This window comes from Schizosaccharomyces osmophilus, chromosome 2, assembly GCF_027921745.1.
Source record: "Schizosaccharomyces osmophilus chromosome 2, complete sequence".
Lineage (NCBI taxonomy): Eukaryota > Fungi > Ascomycota > Schizosaccharomycetes > Schizosaccharomycetales > Schizosaccharomycetaceae > Schizosaccharomyces > Schizosaccharomyces osmophilus.
In genome coordinates, this window is record NC_079239.1 from 588,609 (window position 1) to 611,873 (window position 23,265).

The 23,265-nt window shown below is 38.9% G+C and overlaps 12 protein-coding genes and 1 non-coding gene across 13 annotated transcripts; 7 read left to right on the top strand and 6 right to left on the bottom strand.

Annotated features, from left to right (window-relative positions):
- Positions 1–47: 47 nt before the first annotated feature.
- are1 (acyl-CoA-sterol acyltransferase Are1) lies at positions 48–1,756 on the top strand (the record flags this gene model as incomplete). The annotated part of the gene is made up of 3 exons (XM_056181571.1): positions 48–1,526; positions 1,572–1,666; positions 1,717–1,756. 3 exons carry the CDS (start codon positions 48–50, stop codon positions 1,754–1,756), a joined length of 1,614 nt encoding a protein of 537 aa, XP_056037753.1.
- Positions 1,757–2,453: 697 nt separating this feature from the next.
- Positions 2,454–3,251, top strand: met16 (phosphoadenosine phosphosulfate reductase; the record flags this gene model as incomplete). Its single annotated transcript, XM_056181572.1, has 1 exon — positions 2,454–3,251. The coding sequence occupies one exon, from the start codon at positions 2,454–2,456 to the stop codon at positions 3,249–3,251; it is 798 nt and encodes a 265-aa protein (XP_056037860.1).
- A 384-nt stretch (positions 3,252–3,635) lies between these two features.
- On the top strand, positions 3,636–4,819 carry arb2 (argonaute binding protein 2; the record flags this gene model as incomplete). Its single annotated transcript, XM_056181573.1, has 6 exons — positions 3,636–3,822; positions 3,865–4,178; positions 4,224–4,281; positions 4,330–4,562; positions 4,616–4,706; positions 4,752–4,819. The coding sequence occupies 6 exons, from the start codon at positions 3,636–3,638 to the stop codon at positions 4,817–4,819; spliced, it is 951 nt and encodes a 316-aa protein (XP_056037754.1).
- A 178-nt stretch (positions 4,820–4,997) lies between these two features.
- crb3 (Rix1 complex WD repeat subunit Crb3) lies at positions 4,998–6,499 on the bottom strand (the record flags this gene model as incomplete). Its single annotated transcript, XM_056181574.1, has 3 exons — positions 4,998–5,129; positions 5,178–6,188; positions 6,302–6,499. The coding sequence occupies 3 exons, from the start codon at positions 6,497–6,499 to the stop codon at positions 4,998–5,000; spliced, it is 1,341 nt and encodes a 446-aa protein (XP_056037755.1).
- A 676-nt stretch (positions 6,500–7,175) lies between these two features.
- SOMG_02784 (SOCG_04291-like, conserved protein) lies at positions 7,176–7,604 on the bottom strand (the record flags this gene model as incomplete). The annotated part of the gene is made up of 1 exon (XM_056181575.1): positions 7,176–7,604. The coding sequence occupies one exon, from the start codon at positions 7,602–7,604 to the stop codon at positions 7,176–7,178; it is 429 nt and encodes a 142-aa protein (XP_056037749.1).
- Positions 7,605–8,516: 912 nt separating this feature from the next.
- Positions 8,517–9,877, top strand: teb1 (DNA-binding transcription factor Teb1; the record flags this gene model as incomplete). The annotated part of the gene is made up of 3 exons (XM_056181576.1): positions 8,517–8,735; positions 8,812–8,894; positions 8,986–9,877. 3 exons carry the CDS (start codon positions 8,517–8,519, stop codon positions 9,875–9,877), a joined length of 1,194 nt encoding a protein of 397 aa, XP_056037750.1.
- Positions 9,878–9,987: 110 nt separating this feature from the next.
- On the top strand, positions 9,988–10,889 carry mba1 (mitochondrial membrane-associated ribosome receptor Mba1; the record flags this gene model as incomplete). Its single annotated transcript, XM_056181577.1, has 3 exons — positions 9,988–10,135; positions 10,186–10,399; positions 10,490–10,889. 3 exons carry the CDS (start codon positions 9,988–9,990, stop codon positions 10,887–10,889), a joined length of 762 nt encoding a protein of 253 aa, XP_056037751.1.
- Positions 10,890–11,104: 215 nt separating this feature from the next.
- On the bottom strand, positions 11,105–12,496 carry eki1 (choline/ethanolamine kinase Eki1; the record flags this gene model as incomplete). The annotated part of the gene is made up of 1 exon (XM_056181578.1): positions 11,105–12,496. One exon carries the CDS (start codon positions 12,494–12,496, stop codon positions 11,105–11,107), a length of 1,392 nt encoding a protein of 463 aa, XP_056037752.1.
- A 1,009-nt stretch (positions 12,497–13,505) lies between these two features.
- Positions 13,506–15,068, bottom strand: msa1 (RNA-binding protein Msa1; the record flags this gene model as incomplete). Its single annotated transcript, XM_056181579.1, has 1 exon — positions 13,506–15,068. One exon carries the CDS (start codon positions 15,066–15,068, stop codon positions 13,506–13,508), a length of 1,563 nt encoding a protein of 520 aa, XP_056037756.1.
- Positions 15,069–17,457: 2,389 nt separating this feature from the next.
- mix17 (mitochondrial CHCH domain protein Mix17) lies at positions 17,458–18,009 on the bottom strand (the record flags this gene model as incomplete). The annotated part of the gene is made up of 1 exon (XM_056181580.1): positions 17,458–18,009. The coding sequence occupies one exon, from the start codon at positions 18,007–18,009 to the stop codon at positions 17,458–17,460; it is 552 nt and encodes a 183-aa protein (XP_056037757.1).
- A 1,385-nt stretch (positions 18,010–19,394) lies between these two features.
- Positions 19,395–20,843, top strand: cit1 (citrate synthase Cit1; the record flags this gene model as incomplete). Its single annotated transcript, XM_056181581.1, has 1 exon — positions 19,395–20,843. One exon carries the CDS (start codon positions 19,395–19,397, stop codon positions 20,841–20,843), a length of 1,449 nt encoding a protein of 482 aa, XP_056038108.1.
- A 206-nt stretch (positions 20,844–21,049) lies between these two features.
- Positions 21,050–21,253, bottom strand: snR98. The gene has a single exon (XR_008803693.1). It is a non-coding gene; the product is annotated as a box H/ACA small nucleolar RNA snR98 (small nucleolar RNA).
- A 1,135-nt stretch (positions 21,254–22,388) lies between these two features.
- Positions 22,389–23,204, top strand: meu43 (Schizosaccharomyces specific protein Meu43; the record flags this gene model as incomplete). The annotated part of the gene is made up of 1 exon (XM_056181582.1): positions 22,389–23,204. The coding sequence occupies one exon, from the start codon at positions 22,389–22,391 to the stop codon at positions 23,202–23,204; it is 816 nt and encodes a 271-aa protein (XP_056037469.1).
- Between the last annotated feature and the right edge of the window lie 61 nt (positions 23,205–23,265).

Below are 23,265 nucleotides of genomic sequence, written 5' to 3' on the forward strand. Positions count from 1 at the left end.
GTAAAACCGCCTGTATAAGGATTAGATAATTTACTTCTTGAAAAATTATGACAGACTCTGGTTGTTCACAATCTGCTTCGCCTGTATGCGACGCCAACGCAATTATCAATGTTGAAAGCATTCATCCTACAGTAAGCCTGTTGAAGGCATTGCCAGAATGCAATTTGGTGATAAAGGAGAAAGAAATAGAGAACACCAAAAAGAAACCTGCCAAGTCCAGCTTCCCCTTGAAAAATCTCAAAGATTTGCTCCTTTCTGGAAGAGTTTACCATGATTATCAATTTAGACCGCGGAAATCCATTTTCGATCGCGTCACGACTCCACAAACGTTTTTGAAGAATGAATTTCGTGGATTTTACGTTCTCTTTTGGCTTTCTATGTTTGTCTGGATTGTCCAGTTGTATGCCAAAAGCTACTGGTTGCGGAACACCATTCTCGGATTACCGCTTGCCAGAATCGTCTTTCGTCAGTTCTTCGTTTTGTTTGGCTCTGACTTTATCATGGTTTTTCTGACCTTGTTTTCCTTTGTCTTGCAATGGTGTATAGCAAAACGATACATTGCATGGTCCAACACCGGCTATATCATTCAACTCGTATGGCAAGGATGTTTCACATCGCTAGCTGCTTACTGGGTCGTACATCGGAAATTCCCAGTCATCCAATCACTCTTTTTTACTCTGCATTGCGCCGTTCTCGTTATGAAACAACACTCATACGCCCACCATCTGGGCTACCTAAGCACAGTTAGTGCTTTGCATGAAGCTTACGGCGATGTCTTAAAGGTTGTTCGAAGCAGTCTCAAAGACGATTCAAATGAGGCTGAATCAATCTCTTTTGAGTTGGAATACCCTGATCGCACGGAGCAAATTGACGCCATCAAAGCCGACGAGGTTGTTGCCCTGACCATGAAATACCTTGACCATTCACTATGGAGTGAAATTGGAAACGTCGTTTATCCAACCAACGTAACTCTTTTAAATTACATAGACTATTTACTCATACCCTCCCTTGTCTATAGTTTGGAATTTCCCCGCGTATCCAAAATAAATTTAAAGTACTTGACGGTGAAAATCATTTCTACGTTCAGCGTCTTGTTTACTTGCTTGGCCCTCGTTGACTGGTACTTTCTACCTGCCGCTGAAAGTGTACAAGGCTTGGATTTTGTCACAAAGCTTCACCATGCTCCATTTTTAATGAGTAGACTTTTATTTCCTGCCGTAATTCTTTACTTGCTACTGTTCTACCTTACATTCGACGTCATCTTAAACGCCTTTGCTGAAATCACCAAATTCGCAGACAGGGACTTTTATGGTCCCTGGTGGAATACCGTCACTTGGGATGAATTCGCTCGACAGTGGAATAAACCCGTCCATGTTTTCTTGATGCGGCATGTATATCATTCTTCTAGGCAGATATTGAACAAGTCAATGGCTGTCGTCTTCACCTTTTTGTTGTCTGCTTTGGTTCATGAATTTGTAATGCTATTGGTTACTAAAAAGCTTCGTTGCTATATTCTCTTTTTCCAAGTATGTAAATAACTTCGTCTGATCCAACATACTAACCTTATCTAGCTCTTGCAGTTGCCCCTGTATGATTTATCTCAAATGTCTGCCTTCAAAAATAATGAATTACTTGGGAATCTGTTCTTTTGGATTGGAATTTTTACGTATGTTTAACTTTCTTTCAGTATCTGCTTTTAACTAACATGAATGACAGTGGCCCTTCGTTTATTTGTATTCTTTACATCGTGTTTTAAAGGGAGTAAAACATATTCAATTCAACGATAGAAAAGGTAAAGATAAAAGGTTTCTCTAGACTATGTTAGATACTCCTCTATATTATGTGTTTCATGTTTTATGATATCTATGCATGGCAAGCTTTAAATGTGGTAAGGGTAACAACAACTCAATTACACAGAAACCCATTTTCTTTCTTATTTCAATTTAACTCGGGTTTCAATTGTTATAATTTATCTTCGTTAAAGTACAGGAGGCACTTTTGAATTCTTTTCTATCCACAGCCGCTTGCCTGAGCTTAACGCTCCTATTCATTCATTCTATCTAGCAAAAGCTAAGTATAATTATTCAGAAACTTATAAAAGAATTGTAAACAATAAAATAGCACTATTTGGGCAATTATCATACTTAAAGTTCTTAGTAGTATGATAATATAGTAAAGAGAAAGAATAAGACAATATTAAGATGAATCAGCGTACACAGATCTCTTTCCATTTGCTTCATATACCTTTGCATATACCCATAAAACACCATAGGTGCATTGGTTTTTGATTTTGTTTATTTTTTGCTCCAGGATTGAGATAAAAATTAGTTTGATTCTAAAAGCCAAGATATCGAGCGCCATTTGTGTTTAGCAAGTCTCCACATTTCCGTCAACCGAAACATTTTTATTAATAGTATTTCTTCAGTAGTCTTATATTCTCTTCTTTACGAAAAATGGACTCTTCTCAGAATTCGACCCAGTTAAGTTCACAATCTTTATTCAATTCTGAACACTTAAAGTTCATTAATAAACAGCTCTCCCAATTGGGCCCTCATGATATTCTTCGTTGGAGTAGATGGACAATTCCACAATTGTTTCAAACGTCTGCGTTGGGACTTTCCGGATTGGTGATTTTAGACATGCTGTCAAAGATGGAAGTCAAAGTTCCAATGATCTTCGTCGATACCTTGCATCATTTCCAGGAAACTATGGATCTTTTGGACCAAGTAAAAAAGACATACCCTGAGGTTCCTGTTCATGTATATCATTGTGCTAAAGCAGCATCTGAAGAAGAGTTCGCAAAAAAATTTGGTGAAAAGCTTTGGGAAAAAGACGAAAACAAATATGATTTTTTGGTGAAGGTTGAGCCTGCCAACAGGGCTTATACCGATTTAGATGTACTCGCTGTTTTTACAGGTCGTCGTCGCAGCCAAGGAGGAGAACGTGGATCTTTGGACGTTGTGCAAGTTGATGGACCTGTCATCAAGATTAATCCTTTGGCCAATTGGTCTTTTCAACAAGTCTATTCTTACATCAAGGAGAATAACGTTCCCTACAATGGGTTACTGGATAAAGGATACCGGTCTGTTGGTGACTACCATTCTACCCAACCTGTGAAAGAGGGTGAAGACGAGCGCGCAGGACGCTGGCGCGGTAAAGAAAAAACCGAATGTGGGTTGCATACACAAAGCAAATTTTCTCAGTACCTTGCAGAACTTGAAAAAAGAAAGAACGAAGGATCCAGCAACTAAGAAAAAAATCCCAAAGACTATTCATATACCCAATTTTGGTAGGCGTACTTATGGTTTTAGTTTGGAATTATTTTGTTTCTTTAGACTGTTCTTTTTTTACTGACATATATAATTTGTAGCATATCATAATTTTTGAATCTATTCATGTTGTTTTTTGCCAACTCATTTAGTCCCTGGGAATTGAAGCAATAAAAATATAAAGAAAAGAAGCGGTGTTTAGATCTATATATGATGAAAGATGAATAAACGACGCATATAATCGTATTTTCCATTTCTCATACGGTTCTCAAAACCAATTCCAAGTTTCTCCTTTCTATAGGTATTCTTAGTTCTGAGTTTGGCTCAGGCTCAGACAAGAACAAAACACAAAGAATCCCTATAGTCATGTTTCGTAAGAAAAAGACAACTTCAATTCCAAAAGTCTATAATTTGGGAAATTCATTAGAAGATTTGGGACTCCAAATAACTACAGATTATCGACTACGTAAACAGCACTCACCAGGTGAATTGTATGAGTTTTCTGTATCCAAAGACAAAGCGTATAATGAACATTATTACCAAGCTGTTTTAGGTAATTGAAATTCACTGTTTCTTATATTAACATACATAAAAGAGCATATCTACAACTGGGCATTTACTGTTTGCATGCTTGAGGCCATTCCTATTTCTACAAGGGTTTACAAGAGGGATGAACCCTATGCATTCGTTTATACCACAAAAAACTGGAGTGAAAATACGAAAGGCTTGGTAGTAATTGTTCAATCTTTGTCGCATCCTTTAATTTGGTCCAACAGGAATGTTAGAGAACATGATTTGAGAGATGCAACTTTTGTAAACATGGTCTCTGAATGTGTAGATATGGGATATGCTGTCGCTATCTTTACACCTTCTGCTTTACTGTGGGATGCACACAAAAAAGTTCCAAGGGTTCGAATGAATCGGTTTTGAATTTTTGTTAACTATGGATAATAGACAATTTCTTCTTTTACCAGCACAGGAGAACACATTACGAAGCAAAATTATATCCCTTGTAAGTGATATGAGCCAAGACTTTATGATCAGTCTTTAACTTTTATAGCCATCAGATCACCAGAGGATTATGTGGCTAAAGGATTGGATTATATCCTTTCGCAATCTCAGGCCTCAAAGATATATTACATTGGTGCCGAATATGGTTCTCAACTGCTAAATGTGTATTTAGACCAAAATTGGGAGGCATTATCGTCGAAAACAGCATCTGTCATCCTACTGCAGAACATTACCTCCAAGTTTGAGCTTAACAACCAAAATTTCTTAACTTACTTGTCAGAGGTTTGTGAATTTTTCGTTCCCAATCTATATGAGAAGCATTAACATATTTCTAGGATTCTTGTAACTACCACCCATCGGATAAACCAAAGCAGGAATTGCTTGAAGATCTGACTGCAACTACAGGCTTGAAGACTTATTCATGCGGTACGTAATCAAAACAAGAAGAAAGCAACAACTCTAATACTTTAGGGGAATTTATTGAGCTTGTTTATGACGAAATTACGAACATTTTGCTTAAAAGAATGGATGATTACTGAATCATGAATACTTCGTACAGATATAGTACGTACCTCTGCCAAGTTACTAAAACCATGTACTGTTTTATAAACTCTTGACTATGCAAATTTTATGATCAAATGTTAGTATCTATAGCAAAATTTTTTTCCAAATCCAATTTCCATATTAGCGTAATAAACCATATCCGAGCCTTAATTATTACTTCTGAAGATACTTTTCCCATAACGCCTGATGTACACCTCTTAATTCTATAAACAGCCTTCTGGTTTCTTTGAGTTCCATCTCCGTAGATTCTGCTTTCGCGCGCCACCCAGATTCTGTATTATGAGTCTAAAGAAGCTGTTAGTACTTTGTGAAACTGCACGATACGATACATACCATTAATTCAGAACTGAGACATAGTGTATCAGGTGCTTGCATTAACTCTTCTATACCATCATCATGGATCATCATATTCACATCCGAATATAGGTAGTCGTCCGTGATCATGCGTTTTAAGACAGGAAACACGCTTTGAGCAGTAGGAATATAATTTACTTTATCAATCAAACACTTCAAGAATGTAACCGGAGAGGAATATTGAATTAGACGTCTCAAAACTTGACGGGATACAACATCCCAAACTAAAACAACACCATCTTTGTCGCCAGTGATAATTAAGGAAGCATCGAATGATAAAGTAATTGTTGTAATGGGGGAAGTACTAGTCACTGTATGGGCATCCTTACTTTCATTAACATCCACTACTCTGCCCAATCCACCTATTGCCGAGGGAACAGAGGATGGAATAGTAGTATTCTTCGAGACATTAGAGTTATTCTCAGAAAGAGCAGTTGAACTTGTGTATAAGGGAATCCAAACAAGGCCCTTCTCGTTACCGACATATATTATACGTTCTGCGGGATCAATCGTCATACAGGAAGGCATGCTATTGAGAGCGACTGTAGTCAAAAGGTTACCGGTACTAACATCCCAAACACGAACTGTGCTGTCTTCACTAGCTGTGTAAAGACGGCTGGATATGGAAGGACCAGGTCCATTGATTAAAGAGACAATAGCCCGCTTATGTCCAGAAAGGCTCTGAAAAGGTTTAATTGCAGAGCCTCCTGTAACACCCGCCATATTTGACCGATCCGCCAATGAAGACATTAACCATATATTAATGTCTCCATCGTTTGAAGCTGTGTAAACCAACATTCCATCGTTAGAAATAGAAACATGAGTTAAAGGTTGGTAATGAGCACGAAAAGCGTGGATCAAAGCTCCGGAAAGCACCGACCAAATGTAAAGGCTGCCTTTCTCAGTACCACCTACTAACCAAGAGTCGCATGGGCTGACGGCAGAAGAGATAATCGTTTCTGGGAGGATAATAGTCTGATCCAAATTTTCCTATAAATTTCATGATTAGTCTTCGGATCACTGATTATACAGCTGGACGAAGTCCTTTACTGAACAATAATAAAAAACACTCTAAAACACCAACAAAACGGTCAAAAACTTACCTTTCCAAATCCATGTACATTTAATTGTGGCCTACGTCTTTGAAAGGATAACAAATGTGTTTTAGTAGAGCAAGCCGCTTGTGGAAATGGCGTACTTTGGCGAAACGTACGAAACGAAGTCCCAGTATGCAAGTTATGAGCGACTACATTGCTCGATTCATTTTCAGTTGCCGCGTAGCCTGATAATAAAAGCTCCATCAAGGATAGTCAAATGTTGGTTTTTTTTAAACGTGAATTTTTGGTATTCAGCTTGATTTCCAAATAAGGATATACAGTAAACTACGGTAAATAATTTGAAGAAAAGCAATATGGTAATTCAAGGCAAAGAGGAGGGAGTTATTATCAAGAAATACATATGGAATAAAGTTACATTTCAATGATGAGTACTCGATTGTTTGGCTTTCTTGTCTATGAATGCCAGGTCTAGTTTTGCCAAAGGCGTTTGACCATGTAAAATCGAAAGGTCTAAAAAGAAAATAATGAAATCATTGAATTTAGAATACTCGGCTTGAAAGAATTACCATAGTCGTTTAGTAGAAGTTAAGGGTCTAAGAGACTGTGTACCATCCAAAGTCTTTATATTCATTCTGATCCTATGAAATATTAACCTAAAATAGAGAACTACACTTGTCAATAAATTAATCAAATTGAAGAATAACAAGGTATTAAAAGTGCCAGTTTCTAGTCATTGCCATTAGAATTACCAAAAGACGTAAATGCGACGTTAGGATGTAGCTTCTTCTTTCCTCCTCTATTTATATTTGTAGAGGAAGATTCAGAAATGCCCCGAGCACTTCACTTACTTACACATCTCATGAAAACCAGTTCGTTCAACCCATTCTGCCATAAACAAAATCAAGCGTTTTATGTACACCTAGTCGGGTCTACGCGAAATGCGATGACGAGAATGACGCTGCCCATGTGCATAATGTCTCCTTTCTTGGGAACATGGAAGGTTCTCTTCATCCTCACAACTCTTGGATCGCTTTCGTGAGGGCGGAGGTGATATGTCGCTTCGTCGATTCAGTCTACCGCTGGGAGAAGGTGAAAGCTCACGTCGTCGTTGCTTTCCTTTTTCTGCTCTTCTGGATCTTTCTTTAGCATCTTCACTTTTATTTTCCACGTTCGAGTTGTGAGATCGAACATTGCGCATCATATTGTTCAAAAAGTTTGTATTGGGCCGTAGCTTCTGAACATTCGAGGTCTGAGAGCTTGATTCTCCACTCTCATGTAACTTGTTTTTCTTTTGAGCTTCTAGCACTAATAATTTTGCGATATACTCGTCAAAAGTATATCCGGTCATATTTCTCTAGAAATCCCACCTTCTAAAGAAAAAGCTTTTGCTTATAATAGAAAAAGAAATCCTAAACATCAAGAAATCATTCACAAGATAACCCAAGTCTAATAATTCTAACTACTAACTGAACAAGAAAAAATGACTATGGCGTTGCGTTGGCTTCTTGTAGCATGGACTGAATATTTATCGATGGAAACGTTTTGCAAGCACTAGTCCTTTTCAAGGAAAATAATATAAAAAAATAAAACAATTATAACAAAATAAATTGGCAAGAACAACAAGGATGTCACTGAGAAGAGTCTTCTTTTCCAATGCCCTCTTTAGTAACTAAAGGGAAGTAAAGCGTAGATTAGGGACGAGCTCAAAATCCTTCACACTAGAACGTAAAAAAAAAAAAAAAAAAAAAAAAAAAAAGGGTTTCAGCCTGAAAAGTTAAGGAGACCATTCTTGATTTTTCATTTCATAGCATTGTTTACCACGTTGAACAATGCTATGTACACGATTATGTTGACGCTGTGAAAAAGGTCTTCTGGTCCTATTTCTATGGTTTAAGAGAAAGGAATCGAAGCTTACTACTAGTTTTTCTGCTGGCTTCACCGTACCATGAAATGGCCCTTTGTTTACATTCGTTTGTTTATAAGAGAAACGTTTCCCACTACCATCTTGCTACTCTTTCTTTATTTAATTTGAATCTAATAAAAAAAACATAAACCAAATAATCGTTCCTTCCAACCTACAAACAGTAAAAAGCCAAAGGCAAATGGACCCCACATGGTACACCATGATGGGGGTCCATAGTTGAATTGTAGCATACCTAGAAACTTAGCATCTGCCTTGATTATTTGCCATTCCTAATTTTAAGCTTTAAGTATCCATAGAATTTTGTTACATATACCGTTAAAGGAGGTTGAATTGACCATGGGGTCTTTGAATACGTCGAAAATGCCGACGGAGTTGATAGACAACCAGTGCGTCGATTTGTTGAATGGATCAGTCTTGACGGAGGACGATTCGAGGAAAAAGGATGATTTAGAGGGATTTCCTGTCCCAAGAGTACGGAAGGCTACAAAAACTCGAAAACCAAGAGTAAAATGGACTGAAAAAGAAACAAATGACTTATTGCGTGGGTGTCAGATCGTAAGTATATGCAATTCTACAATTCTTTTGTGTTTATTTTTTTTTTCAGTGAGTCAATTGCTAACCTAAAAACTAGTATGGCGTGGGCAATTGGAAAAAGATTCTAATGGACGAGAGATTTCAATTTGTGAATCGCTCTCCTAATGACTTGAAAGATAGGTAAGTATCTTTGCAAGACTATTTTATATGTGTTTTTATGCCCATGAATAATTTGAAGCTTCTAATAGCATGTACTAACTTGGGTGAACAGATTTCGAGTTATTCTACCAGAAGATTACAAAAGGTTTTATCCAAATGCGAAAACACACATGGGGAAAAACCAAAAGATCCCGCATACGCCAGGAATGGCAAAGGCGTCTCGTAAAGAGCGAAAACAGTTCACGCCCGAGGAAGACGAACGGTTGCTGGAGGGATTCTTTTTACATGGTCCTTGTTGGACGCGAATCAGTAAGGATGCAAGTTTGGGTTTGCAAAATCGGCGGAGCACGGATTTACGAGATCGGTTTCGCAACGCTTTTCCTGAAAGGTATGCCGCTGCCGGGTTTAAGCTGAAAAACAATTCCGGGTTGCGAGCAAAATACGACCAAAGTAATTATTTAATGAATGATCCTTCTTCAACAGAAGCTGCTGCCGCCGCCGTTGCTGCAGTTGCGGCTGTGGCTGCCGACCGGCAAGAAACACCATCCCAAAATTCTAGCAAGGACTCTGCACAAGATCCTTCTACTGTACCCGTCACTTCCGATGATTTACTAGAGTGGTCAAACCAAAGTTTGAATTCTTCCTTTTATAATGCTGATCGGCAACAGCCTCAATATGCAAATGAATCCTTTTTACTTAGCCAAGCACTACCCGAAACATTTCCAGCTAACGCTTTACATTCTTTTCCGCCTTATGATGCTTTATTTCCTACTGGGAACCCTTCTTCCTTGCCTTCTGAACCACAATCGTCTGTTCAATCATTTCCGTTCTCTGTGCAGCAACCTCCTGTGCACTTGGAACCGCCATTAGAGTCAAATCAAATTCATTCTTCATTGTTTTCAACCCCTAATGTTGCCGATCTCCATTCTTTTTCACAATTCCACCAGGCTCATCAGCACCCTTCTATTCCGCCCGGGGAACTGCCGTGGGTTAACCGAGGGTAGTTCGCTTGCCCGGGGAACACTGGGCTTTAACTCCATACTGGGAAACTTGGAAATATTCGCGGTTTTCTCGATTTTTGTTACACGTTTCATATTCATATATACTTACAAAAATGAATGGCATAAAAATGTCACTCATCTCTCCAAAATGGCATTCCGCTAATACAAATATGGTAAAGAATGCAAAATCATTGGGATCATTGACATTTTCTCGATTTATGAGTCAACAACCGATTAGAATGCTAGATATCCCGTTTATGCGTATGAAAAAAGTTTAGATTATGCTTCTTTCTAACCTGCTTGTCATCTAGAATGCTACGTGGAACCGAAAGACAATTACTCCGTAATGACACATCCTTTCAAAAAACTTCGCCAATGGTGGAGATCTCTTCGTTATAGAAATATAAATATTTATAAGAGTCGTTATTATCTACGCCGAAACTTTCCCGGCCGTACTTTTAGTGTGAATTCAATAATCGGAGAGGCCGTTCGTTTACATTCTTCTGTCAATAGTGCTTTAGCTAGGTAAGCACATAAATTCTTTGGAATTTATGAAAGGATATTAATTTGTCCTAATTTTTGAATGGTCAATTTAAGTACTAATCTACTTGTTAGCCATGATAGTCAAGTGTTAGAAAATAACTGCACCATTCGAGCTTCCCAACTTTTAAGAAATCAATCAAAGCAACTACCTAAATGTGAATGGAAAGTTGAGAAACACTTGAGCCCTCCGAAGTTACTGAATATAACCTGTGCTCAAGCTGATATTCAAGGAAACGAATGTTTTATTCAAGCAGTTGTCCGATTACATACCCTTCAATCTGTAAGTCTTGATCAAGCATCTCCTTCATTGACACGTTCAAAAGAAGAGATTGAAAATGTTGTTATTCAGCAATGTTCATGGATCCCTCCAGCACGTTGGCAATTCTGGGGTCTCGTCTCCTCAACACCAGAAAAAGCTTTGAAAAAGAAACTTCCGGACGGACAAACTGCTTTTGTCGAGCCCAAAGCATAAGTACGAGCTATTGTTTATGAAACCAAAGTAGTAACTCATTTTGTGTTTCTTAATATTGTTAATCATTTACATAGCGTAGCGTTGAAAAATTAAAATTAATTGGTACATTTTGTATATAAGACTCATAATGAGTTTATTAGATCTCAAACATTAGTTTTCTCATAAGATAAATGTCAGCCCTAAACTATTGCAATTAGTCAATTAATTAAGTTTAGTTAATCATAAGGAAAGGTCGAACGGTTGTTAGCATTCAGACCCAAAGCAGCACTCGTCTCGTAAAATAAATTAAATTTTTCCATGCTATAGTTGATATAATCAAAGGAGGTTGAGCCAATTGGAGGAACATTAATAGAGTCAGCCTTCGGAGAGGAACCATCGGGTTTGTCTTGTTCACTGCTTACGCTAAGATCTTCCCATTCATCGTCGGTTTCTTCGCATTGCATAACGCCCCATAGAGCCCAAACAGCATTAACCGCCGGCGAAACAGCACGAACTGCTTCTTCGAGCTGGTGTACTAGAGTATTAATTTCGGATTCAAGAGGCTCGGGAAGGTTGGAAGTTAATTCTGAAGCATCTTCTACCACTAATTTCTTATGAAATACTGCACCTTGTTCGATATAAGCACGATAAAACCGCTTGCGAGCTTCAAAATTGGGATATCGAGAACGATCCATCAAATGGCTTTGAGTAGGGTGATGATAATTTGCCATCCATTCGGCAAAGTAATTTGCAATATCATACGCTCGTACATTAGGACCAGCATACTCAAAGTCAACAGGAACAAGTATGTGATGTTTATTTTCTGGTTTGAAAGAACGACGCTTAGTTTTCATCTGCAAGATATTTCCGTATTGGGTATCATTGTGGGAAAAGACATTCTGCAAGGAGGCCCAATGCTTTTTATCATTAGACCAGTTAGTAAACCATTGAAAATAATTATGGAAATCTCTTTCAATAGCGTCCAAAAAGTTTACGGTTATAGACAAAGGATGTCTTCGGTTTTGTAAGTTTTTTCTGGCCAAAGGAAGCCAGCTAAAGGAAAACTTCCATGCATTAGGCATTTCATACTGTTCTGTGGGCGTTAACTGTATAACATAATGGAGTTCAGAGATACGGCGTGCTACGTAAATAGAACATATAGGATCCCGAATCGTCTCGGCTGTCAGTGTGGTGGACTCCATATATTGCTCAAAACGCCCATTACCGAATTCGCCAAGCAAACGGGGACCGATGCTATGTCTGGCTAGTCGTTTCAGGTTCTCAAGCTCAGTCAAACGATTGATAAACAATTCGGCATTTGGTCCGTAAATACGCAGCAAGAGCTTAATGGCTTTAAAGCCTTCAGGAGGGGCAATATAATAGACGGCATTCGTTAACGCACCAGAAATTCTTTTAATAATGAGTGTAGGGTGGGAAGCTACTGGTACTCGGGACCAAGTAGGAATAGCTAACTTGTGAATTGCCAGTAAAACCTTGTGTCGAAAAACGGGATCGGGATCATCACTGTGTAATAGGCTTTTGCATTTGTCGGAGACATATGTATGATCAAAACAATAATCTTCCTCTTCGGATAAAACAGGCATTTTTACGGAATCAAGGTGGAGCATAGATGAAGGTTCAAAAGGGCTATCGATGAATGTCTTGAAGTGATGGTTCTCAGAACGATTTGTACTCTCAAACAGTTCAACTGGGTACTATTCGTAACAAATTCAAGGTATTGGGTAGGCTATTCGATTATTGTCCCAAAAAAAAGAAATAAAAGAAGTAGAAAGGAATCAATTGTTTGGAAATTGTTATCAACGCGATTTTAAATCAGGAAAATGCAAGAATCAGGTTAATTACAACGATATTTCTATATGAACATAAATTATTGATAAACCCAAGAATATAAAACGAGCTTGTGTTGAAGGAGTACAAGAGGAGAAAAGAGAGACAATAAAAACCTTTTTAAAGAGCCAAAAAAGAAAACCGTATTCTACAAATCTGTATGTCTAAAAGCAAATGTCACAGGAAATAAACCACCGTTATGTACAACAAATCCGGTTAAATATATGAACGGCAGAACGCCAATTATAAAAGATTTCTTTTAAAAGAATTAAAAAATTTAAATAAAAGCTTAGAATGAAATGATTTTAGTGAAATCAGTACACCATAGAACCAGATGGTGAACGGTAAAGCACAGCCTGCGTTCCTACAGAAGATATATGTGGGATTATCTACTATCGTCGCTATCGTAAAGAACACGAATTTGAATTCATTATAATAGTATCATATTATTTTTTTGCTGCTTCTTTTTTTTTAGAAAGAAAAGAAAGATGAAAAATAAAAAGAAAAGCAGCAAAAAAATATTTGCAGTTACATAATGTCTCAGATATTAGATACTAGATACGAAATAAAAAGATTCCTTTGAATGAGAATAGAAAGGGAAAAATAATAAATGTCATTCTTCTATTAACTAAGGATTTGAGTAAACTTAACCTAAACATTTGATTAAAGGGAAGAAATAACAGTAAGGAACTAGTTGAACCATACCTTTTTTTTTTTTTTTTTTTGCTAGGCGAATGCTCAGTAGACACATGTACGAGCGTCCAAAAGAACACTGATCGAAAGCCGGACTTAATCAGAGCCAACGGTGTGAGAAGGAGGAGAAGCTCCATAATAATATAGGTTTCCAGGAGTATAACAGAAGTCGGGATAAGGATAAAATGGGTATATAGGTTGCATTATGTCCGGCTGGAAACCGAAAGTGGTAGGAGGACTTAGAGATGCCATGGATGGGTGACAAGGATAAGGCATAGAGGAATGATTCGCCGAGTTTACAGTAGGAAAGATGGCATTTGAAGAAGGGAGAAACGAAGGAGGAACCATTGGATACTGATAAGAAGAAACAGGGTAAGCAGAACGGGGAAGAACTCGAAACTTGACACGCAGAGGTTTCTTTTGGAAGAAGGGTTGAGGTTTATGGTAAACGGCGTTGAAAGCAGCTTGTTGGGAATCGAATTGCAAAAAAGCAAAGGCAGGTTTATTGGACTGACGGATGAATTTGCAATCCAAAACGTTACCATACTCCGAGAAAAGTTCGGCGAGAGAGTTTTGAGTACAGCTTTTAGAGTCCAAATGATCGACGAAAATGGAGAATGGGTCGACAAAAGGCATGAGGGGTTGGCAGTATGGATGGGTGGAGGGAAGATAGGAAGGAGGAAACTTGGGGGAAGGAAGAGAGGGGTTGGAAATAGTTGGAGATTTGTTTGTAAACTTGGAATGAGAGTAAGGGCTGGTGTAGGAAGAGCTGATGGATTTATTTGGGGTAGACATGTCGCTAGAATCGTCGTATTTAGTGGCAGAGGTAGGAGTAGCGAGAGAAGGCGAGATGGGGGTAGAAGGAGCCAAAGAAGGGAGATTGGAGGAGAGAGGAGCGGAGTGGTTGTGGAAAGATTTGAGAGTGAGAGGATTCCTTTGGGAACTTTGTGCAACGAATGAGCTAGAACGGGAAGAAGAAGATTTAGAAGGGCGGCCGTGGGGAGGATTATGGAAGGAGGAATTGGGGATTTTTTTTCGAAAGACAGATTTGGTAGAGACGTTTTCGGCCCAAACGACTTTGTAGGGAGAGTTGCGTAGGCTTACAAAGGCCGAGATGGCATCGTCTCGATAGACAAACCGAACCAAGTAACCAGAGGAATCTTTTGTTTTGACGAGCTCTTCGATGAGGCCATAGGGTTCGAGGAGCTGGTGAATATCCGAGAAAGAAAAATTGGATAGATGGGAGGGGTGGGCCAAGTAGATGGTACGGTTGACTTTGGCGCGTTCGATACGGATTCGGCGATCATCGAGCAAAGCATTTTGAGCTTCTTTTAAGGCAGTGGAAGCGTCGTCGACGCTGGCGAATTGAACAAAGGAGTAGGAACGTTGAAGCCAATCTTTGAGGACCTTGACATGAAGCAAGGGACCCCATTTTTGAAAGTAATTTTTGACAGAGACGGTGAGTTGAGACTCGGAGAGGGAAGAATTCAAGCTGCCGACAAACAAGCAAGCGATAGGTTTCCCACGTTGGTTTGGAAGGTTGGTATGGGCGGTGGTGGATTCCGTACTGTGTGGGGATACGGCAGGCGAGTTTGAGTTTGCTTTGGGAGAGAGAGAAGGAGAAGGAGAAGGAGAAGGAGAAGAAGAAGAAGAATCCATGGTGTCGAAAAAGAGAGCGAGACAGAGAGGGGAAAAAAAGAAGATAGAGATCGGAAAAGTCCGAAATAATAAAGAGTCTAACGTTTATGGAAAGGGCAAGAGAAAACGAAACGAGAGGACACCAAAGGACAGGGAAAGTGAGAAAGAAGCGAAACGCCAAAAAGGAAAAAGAACAGAAGAACCTGGGTGTCGAAAGGATAGACTTTTTTTTTTATGTTTTACGAAATCAAAAAGGAAACAAACATAAAGGGAAATGCAGACGCCAAACGAGAGAAGAAAGAAAAAGAGTCAATGCAAGCAAAACGGAAACTAGAGAAACAATGACAAAAGAGAGACAGACGCAGGAAAAGAGAGAGAGAGAGAGAGAGAGAGAGAGAGAGAGATTGATTCTAGATGGAAATAGATGGAAATAGAAAGGGAAAAACCAAAAATGAAAGGAAGAGAGAGACTGTAAGCAAAAAGCAAAAAGAATCAAAAACAAAGATTGAATGTTGTAGATTATAGATTTTTTTATTGATAATCCTGGGGTACCTTTTTTTGGTGAAAGGGAAAAAAAAGGAAAGAAATAAATAAAGAAAAACACTCTACACAAAATCCAATAAAAGCAATGGAAAAACAATTGCACAATGAATGAATCCACTAGGTTTTAACAAAAGTAGCTATAGAGCAACAACACCTTCTCGAAAGTTGAATTTCAAGAATACAATTCAAAACAAACAAAAAAATCGTTTTTTTTTTAAAAAAAAAAAGAAGAGATAAAAATAAAGAAAAGAAAAAGAGATGAATTGCTTAAAGTCCCAAGAAATTATAATGTACGATAAAAAGGAGGAATGGTAAGCATTGTAGAGACGAATCTATATATATAGAAAAATGGAAAGAGAAAGAGAGAGAGGGAAAAAAAAAAAAAAAAAAAGAGGAGAGAGAACAGGGGAGTGATAAGCAGAAATTCTAGCCCAAAAACATCAAACCAACCAAAGATGAAAGAGGAGAGCCAAGATAATTTTTAGGCAGGTAGCACAAGTTACAAGACTTGGTTTGGTGAAGTCAGATGAGTTTGGATATCAATGATAGACAAATTCGAAGGGAATATAGTGAAAAAGGCACAATGATGATAAAGTTGGGGGGAGGGTGGAGAGGGAAGAGAGTTTGATAGTGTGAGAATGTGGAAAAAGAAATCAATACATTCCTTGTAAAGAGGAAAAGGGAAAAGGCAGAGAATGGTCTATTTTCGATGTTCATTTTCGTACTCATTTTCGTATTCATTATTTATTAGTCATAAGTCATTAGTCATTATTCGTGTTCGTGTTCGTTATTCAGTGGTTTCATCATTCGATGGTTTCATATAGATAAAAAATTGTCGACAATGCCTACAATATCTACCATTTGTTCATAAAGAGTGATTGAAACGAAACGAAAGAAAACAAAACAAATCAAAACAAAAAAAACAAATCATGAAAAATCATTCTTTCTAGACCATTCATCCAAACAAATCGCACATTTCCACCAATTCCATCTTTCAAAACAGATACTCTCTCTCTCTCTCTTTCTTTCTCTTTCTCTGCCAGCCATCAATTGTCATAACGTTTCAAACCCATTGCACAATTTTCACTCAAAAGTTGTCATCCACCGAGGTGTTAACGTGTTGGGTGCTATTGAATGTCTCTGGACCTGGACCAAGACCAAGGGATGATGACTAAGAAAAGAAAAGAGGGGTTGTAGATAACACTTGGGTTATGTTTGAACTATAAAAAATAAATAAATAAATAAACTATGGAAATCACGAATTAGACAGAAAACAAACAAAACAAGCTAAGCTTTTTTTTTTCTATTTTCTTATTAAAAAAAATCACAAAAAAAATAAAAAGAATTTTCGTTTGTTTGTTTTCTTTGTCGCTGGACGACATACTTGGGTTACTTGGATTGTTGTTTTCTCCGCGTTTAGTTAGATGGACATTGATAAACGTCGCAAACCAGTGGAGGTGAATAGGGGCGAGCGAGCGAGAGACAGAAAGAAAGGTGACGTTTATTACTGTGGGTGCCATGGAACGAGATTCTTGATTTCGTCCCCACCAAAAGGAGCCGGGTTTCCGAACTGCGTTTCGCCAGATCTTGACGAAGCCTAAGCTAACAAGATACAATACATTATTTAGTAGTATATACACACACACACACACACACAACTAGGAATTCATATAGATATAGCGAAAAACTCTGCCACAATTCATTCTTATTTTTTTCTAACACTAAATTTTTGTTTTGTTTGATTTTGTTTTCTTTTCTTTTCTTTTCTTTTCATCTGCATGTATGTGTAGTAGTGTATGTCACCTACAAAAGAGAGAGGAGGTCGGTCGGTCTCGTCATATATCGTTTCTGCAATGCTTGCACTAGCTTATACAGAAGGAGACCAAAGTGATTGACAAGCCTTTAATTGCTCCAAATAATAAGAACAGTGATCAAATCCATGTTGGTTCATACATTCTGCAAACGTCTTGGCTTCTCCATTACAAGCACGCTTCGACTCTTCTGCATTGGCATCGGAAAATCCTGATGTAGATCCAAATCCTGTTTCGGCTTGAGGTGCTGCTGATGCTGCATTGGTTTCTTCAGCTGCTGGTGCTGAACTGCTGCCACCACCAAACGCGCCTGTAAGCATATTTCCCATCGTATGTCCAATCGCACTACCAATACCCACACCAGCTGCTGTACTCATCATGTTGCCGAAAAAGCCTGTGCCGCCACCCGATGAGGGCACCGCCGTAGGGGGAGCCGCCGCTGGTGCTGCTGGTTGTTGTCCTCCATGTTGACCAGGTCCCGCTGCTGGACGTGCTGGTGGTGCAGATGCCATGCTACGAGGTGCCGCCATCGTCGATGCTGGTCTTGATGAACCAGGCGTGCGGCGTTGACTAGAGGCCGGGGCTGCTGCTGTACGTCTACGAGGCATATTCAATGAATCCAAATCTTTTCCAAACGTTTCTTTTTCTATTCAAATCAATCAAAATTCTCCTTCAATCTTTGCTTCTTATAAATCACAAAGTTTCTCCAAGATGGTAAATGGTAAAAGGCAAATTCAACGTTTCCCTTCCTCTTCTTTCCTTTTCTACTCGTCCTCGCTCCTTTCCTACCCTTTCATTGGTTTCTCTTTTCCTTCCATCGTTCTAGGTAACATTTTGCTTTTAGGTGACATGTCTCCACCAAACATAATCCCTTTGAGTTTAAAAAACAAAAAAAAAACATAAAAAGAAAAAAGAAAGCACGTTACATTCTTTCCTTGCACCCTTTTCTCACAAAGAATGTGCCCTTTTCTTTCTCACTCTCATTCTCTCGATTCACCCTCGTTGCATTCCCTTACCCCTTTACCGGACTGCACTACGACTCACTAAAAAATAACAGAAACAAAAATCAAATACCAACTACCAAAATCAATGAAATACCATCTCTCAACTCTCCATCTTTCCAAACCAACAACAAACACTGTTTGCTTCTACCACCTCCCATTCAATTGCTTCCTTTTCTCTCTCTCTCTCTCTCTCTTTCCCGTACGACGGCAGTCCACCTCGAAATCCCTGGCATAGTTGCAAACGGAAGTCCAAGAGCCAACTATATTAAAGTTATCAGCTGTAGGTTCTACCGCGGAAGCAAGCGATGATTTATGATTCGCAAACTACAACTGCCGACCAAAGTTTACCAAATTCCATGACCTTGGATTGGCCTTTGCTCGCCGTGATGCTTGTTCAGTGACGTGTGCTCCCTCCGTCCCCACACCCTCATAAATCCCGGCCTCCAAGACGTCTTTCGTTTACGGAAGCATATTCCTTTTATCCTTTGCATAAACCATTTCCTTTCGCCTACCGTTCTCAAAGGTAAGTTTGCTCTCCAAAATGCTGCAAATTATACAAGAAATCAGTTTCAGGTGAATTTCAATACGCCCTTTTCCCAATAAGCCTCTTTCCGTCTTTGCTCGTTCTCAAAACACGCCCATCCACGTCCGTCTTTTTGACTCGCTGGTTTTTCTACTTGTAGGTTTTGCCTTCTTTACAACATTTTCAAGTTTATGTTGTTCTGCTGTGCATGCTTGTGCAACAAAGTCCGCGTTCCCCTTCCTACTTTCAATCGTGTTTGGTGAATGACGAGAACTTGTGTTCATCCTCATAGTACTCTCACTAACTGTTCTACACCTCACTACGGCGTTTCCCATACAACCATACTACTATCTTAGACACTTCTTGAAAAGCTCTTCTGTTTCTTGTAATTCCTTTCTGATTTTCTTGCAATTTTCTGCGGCATCCTTCTTTCTCTGCCCTTCCTCCTACTAACCCATTTTCTAGGATGCTTATCTTAACTGCCCCCCGATTTATGAACAATACAAAGTTGGCCAGTACTCGTCGACTTGCCTCTTCTCTTTTCTCGCAGGCCTCCTTACGCTCTAAGCTTCCTGCCACAGCTGCCGCCTCTTACTCTACCATCAAGGGAGGTTCTCTCAAAGACCGCCTCACTGAGCTTATCCCCCAAAAGCAAGAAGAAATTAAAAAGTTTCGTTCTGAACATGGCGGAGATGTTGTAGGTAACGTCACCGTCGATCAAATGTACGGTGGTGCCCGTGGTATTCGCTCCTTGGTTTGGGAAGGCTCCGTCCTCGATCCTAGCGAAGGTATTCGTTTCCGTGGATACAGCATCCCCGAATGCCAAAAGCTTTTGCCCTCTTCTCCCAACGGAAAGCAACCCCTTCCTGAATCTCTTTTTTGGCTTCTCGTCACCGGTGAGGTCCCCACCCTTACCCAGGTTCAATCTTTATCTGCTGAATGGGCTGCCCGCTCTCAGCTCCCTAAATTCGTAGAGGAACTCATCGACCGTTGCCCTCCTTCTCTTCATCCCATGGCTCAATTCTCCCTTGCCATCACTGCTCTCGAGCATGACTCTGCCTTTGCCAAGGCTTATGAGCATGGTCTCAACAAGCATGACTACTGGAAATACACCTATGAAGACTGCATGGATCTTATCGCCAAGACTGTTCCCATTGCTGGCCGTATCTACCGCAACATTTACCGTGACGGTATTGTTGCCCCCATCCAAGTTGACAAGGACCATTCTTACAACTTTGCCAATGTCTTGGGCTTCGCTAACAACAAGGAATTCGTTGAGCTCATGCGTCTTTACTTGTCCCTCCATTCTGATCATGAGGGTGGTAATGTCTCTGCTCACTCTGGCCATCTCGTCGGTTCTGCCCTTTCTTCCCCTTTCCTCTCTATGGCTGCTTCTCTGAACGGTCTTGCCGGTCCCCTCCACGGCCTCGCCAACCAAGAGGTTTTGAGCTTCTTGAACACTATGAAGGAGGAAATTGGTGATGACTTGTCTGATGAGCGTATCAAGAGCTACTTGTGGGATCTTTTGAAGTCCGGTCGTGTTGTCCCTGGTTATGGACACGCTGTTCTCCGCAAAACCGATCCTCGTTACACTGCTCAACGTGAGTTTGCTCAAGAATATCTCCCCAAGGATCCCATGTTCCAGCTTGTGAGCCGTCTTTACGAAGTCGTTCCCGCTGTCTTGACCGAACACGGAAAGACCAAGAACCCCTTCCCTAACGTCGATTCTCACTCTGGTATTCTTCTTCAATACTACGGCTTGAAAGAGCAAAACTTCTACACTGTTTTGTTTGGTGTTTCTCGTACCTTGGGTGTTGCTTCTCAATTGATCTGGGATCGCGCTCTTGGTTTCCCCATTGAACGCCCTAAGTCCTTCTCTACTGAAGCTTTAAAAAAGCTTGTTAATGCTAAGTAATGATGATATGGGTAAATACGGGTTTCTTTTGTATACCATCAATCCTTGATTAGACAATGACTAGTGCTAAGTTATTATTATGTTTTACTTTGTTGAACGCACAATTCAAAAACAGGTGATTACATTAACAAAGATTTTTAAATACTTTTTTTTACATATATATTTACATAACAAAATTATATAGCGAATATATTCAAATTCAATAGATATGTTAGACACGCATAGTCAGACAAAAACCATCTCATATCGGTTTCTATCCCGGCTTAATTGGTGTTTTTTTTTCTACATCTATGCAGCGTACCAAAAATCAAAGCAACTGCTCATTTTAGTTACACGTGGATTCACAAAGCCAAATTCAGTCTTAAAAAAAGACCAACTTTGGACTTTCAATCGTGTTGCATAGATCCTTTGGTCGAAGTATATCTAATCGCATTGGTATTTATGCAACTTCAGCAGCAACAGTCACGCTTCGTTATATCATTCTCCTTCGTTTTGTTTACATGGTAATAATCTTGAAAAATAAAACCGTGATTCCCTCGAATTTTGCCAAATTACGTACAAGTTACGATCTTTTAAAAAACCAAAAAAAGGATGGTGTAGTTTATGACTCGGCTGAATAGAGACAAGGAGTCTTGTGATTATTCACAAATAGGGGTTTCATCCTACATACAAATGACAAAAAATTTGTGTGAAAACGTTCAATGATTTCTTGCTGGTTTACAAATTGGCTTAAATTCGCCAGCGACGCAAACAAATATATAGAAAGCAATAAGTATAGTGTATAGCATACATATCTAATTTTAATAAAGCTCTTGTGTACAAAAGAATCATAACAAATATATTATGAATCCCTCTTCAAGTCTATGAATTTATACACCTTTAACTTCCCTGTTCATTGTGTGTGAGTGGTCTTTATGAAATTCGCCTTTATTCTATATTATTTTATTTGATTGATTCTTTAAGATTGAAGAACCTATCAAATATAACAGCTTCGTTCTCTCAATATAACGACTTTAGAATATTAGCTGTTATTTCAACTAACTATTTGTTTATTTGTGTGGTATAAAGGAGTTTTTTTAAAGCAACATTTATCGTATACAAGTTACAAATATCATAGTAAGAAATACGCTATACAGTTCAAAATACGCAGGAAACCATTAGATGGGACTAGAAATGTTTTCTTTGTAATTTTTAGAAGTAAGTGTTTAACAAACAAGGGTTACCATCGAGACTGTAGTGCAATGAACGTTGAACTGAGGTATTGGCAATACGAAACTCCAAATTTATTTGAGAACTTACTTTGAACGAGTGAATCAACTTTATAGATTCTAATTTGCAAACTAACAAAAAAACACGCAGGTAGGATGCGATTTGTTGGCATTTTGCTTGGACGGATGGTCTACGCTGTATCCTACGTAAATAGACACACACCGCGTTTAATTTTCAACATCTACCAATATCGACGCGAAAACACCACAAATTACTTAAAGCAGAATTCATTGAAGAATAACTTAATTTATAAATTCTTATAACTTAACCATAAGCATGATTCGTGAAGCTACACATGTCAATGTAAAACTGGAACACGAAGGTCATTTGCGAGGTTTGTTGAGGAGGCGAAATTCTATGAAACGACCCATGATTCAACTTAAATGTGACCCTGGAACTTTGAAACAAAAACCAGTGGAAGAGTATACAACTCAAACTGTCAAACAGATGCGTAGCGAATTAAACAACATGTTAAGAACAATTACAGATGCAATTACTCAACAGTTAACTTTGAACCGACAAGTCCACTTGGATGGAGTCAATCAATTGCAGAAAACCCTTCTTTCCGTACTGAGGCCATTCGAACAAATAGACCTACTGCAATTAAATATGATCGCGGTAAACTACTCCTTGATAAATATTTACTCTTCTTGCGAGGATATGTATTCATTTTTAATGGTGTATTATTCTACGATTACATTGTACGAAAGGGTGGAAATTTTTCTGAGAAAAGGCCTGGAACTAGTTGATCAACTGTACGATCTTCTGTACTTTCAAACAACATTGCAATTTACGATGGCTCGTGTACCCCTATCAAGCAATGGTCTTCATAATTTGAACCTTCTAGTTTCTACACTTCAGAAACAAGCCATTAGTTTGAGTTCCACGGCGACAGCATTAATTCCTTTACAAGAAGAGCTTGAACAAGTTAATTATTACCACAAATGCTGGCAACGAGCACACACCGTCCTTACCATTTTTGCAGAGCCTCATCGTCTGCCAAAAAATGTTCGCAGTGAAATTGCTTCGTGGTTTCAAAATATGCCCAACTGCTATCCTAAGCAACTTATTTTACTAAGACTGTGCCTTTGATACTTACACTTTTACAAAAAGATAAATTCAACTCGAGTGGAAATGATAATAATATACATAT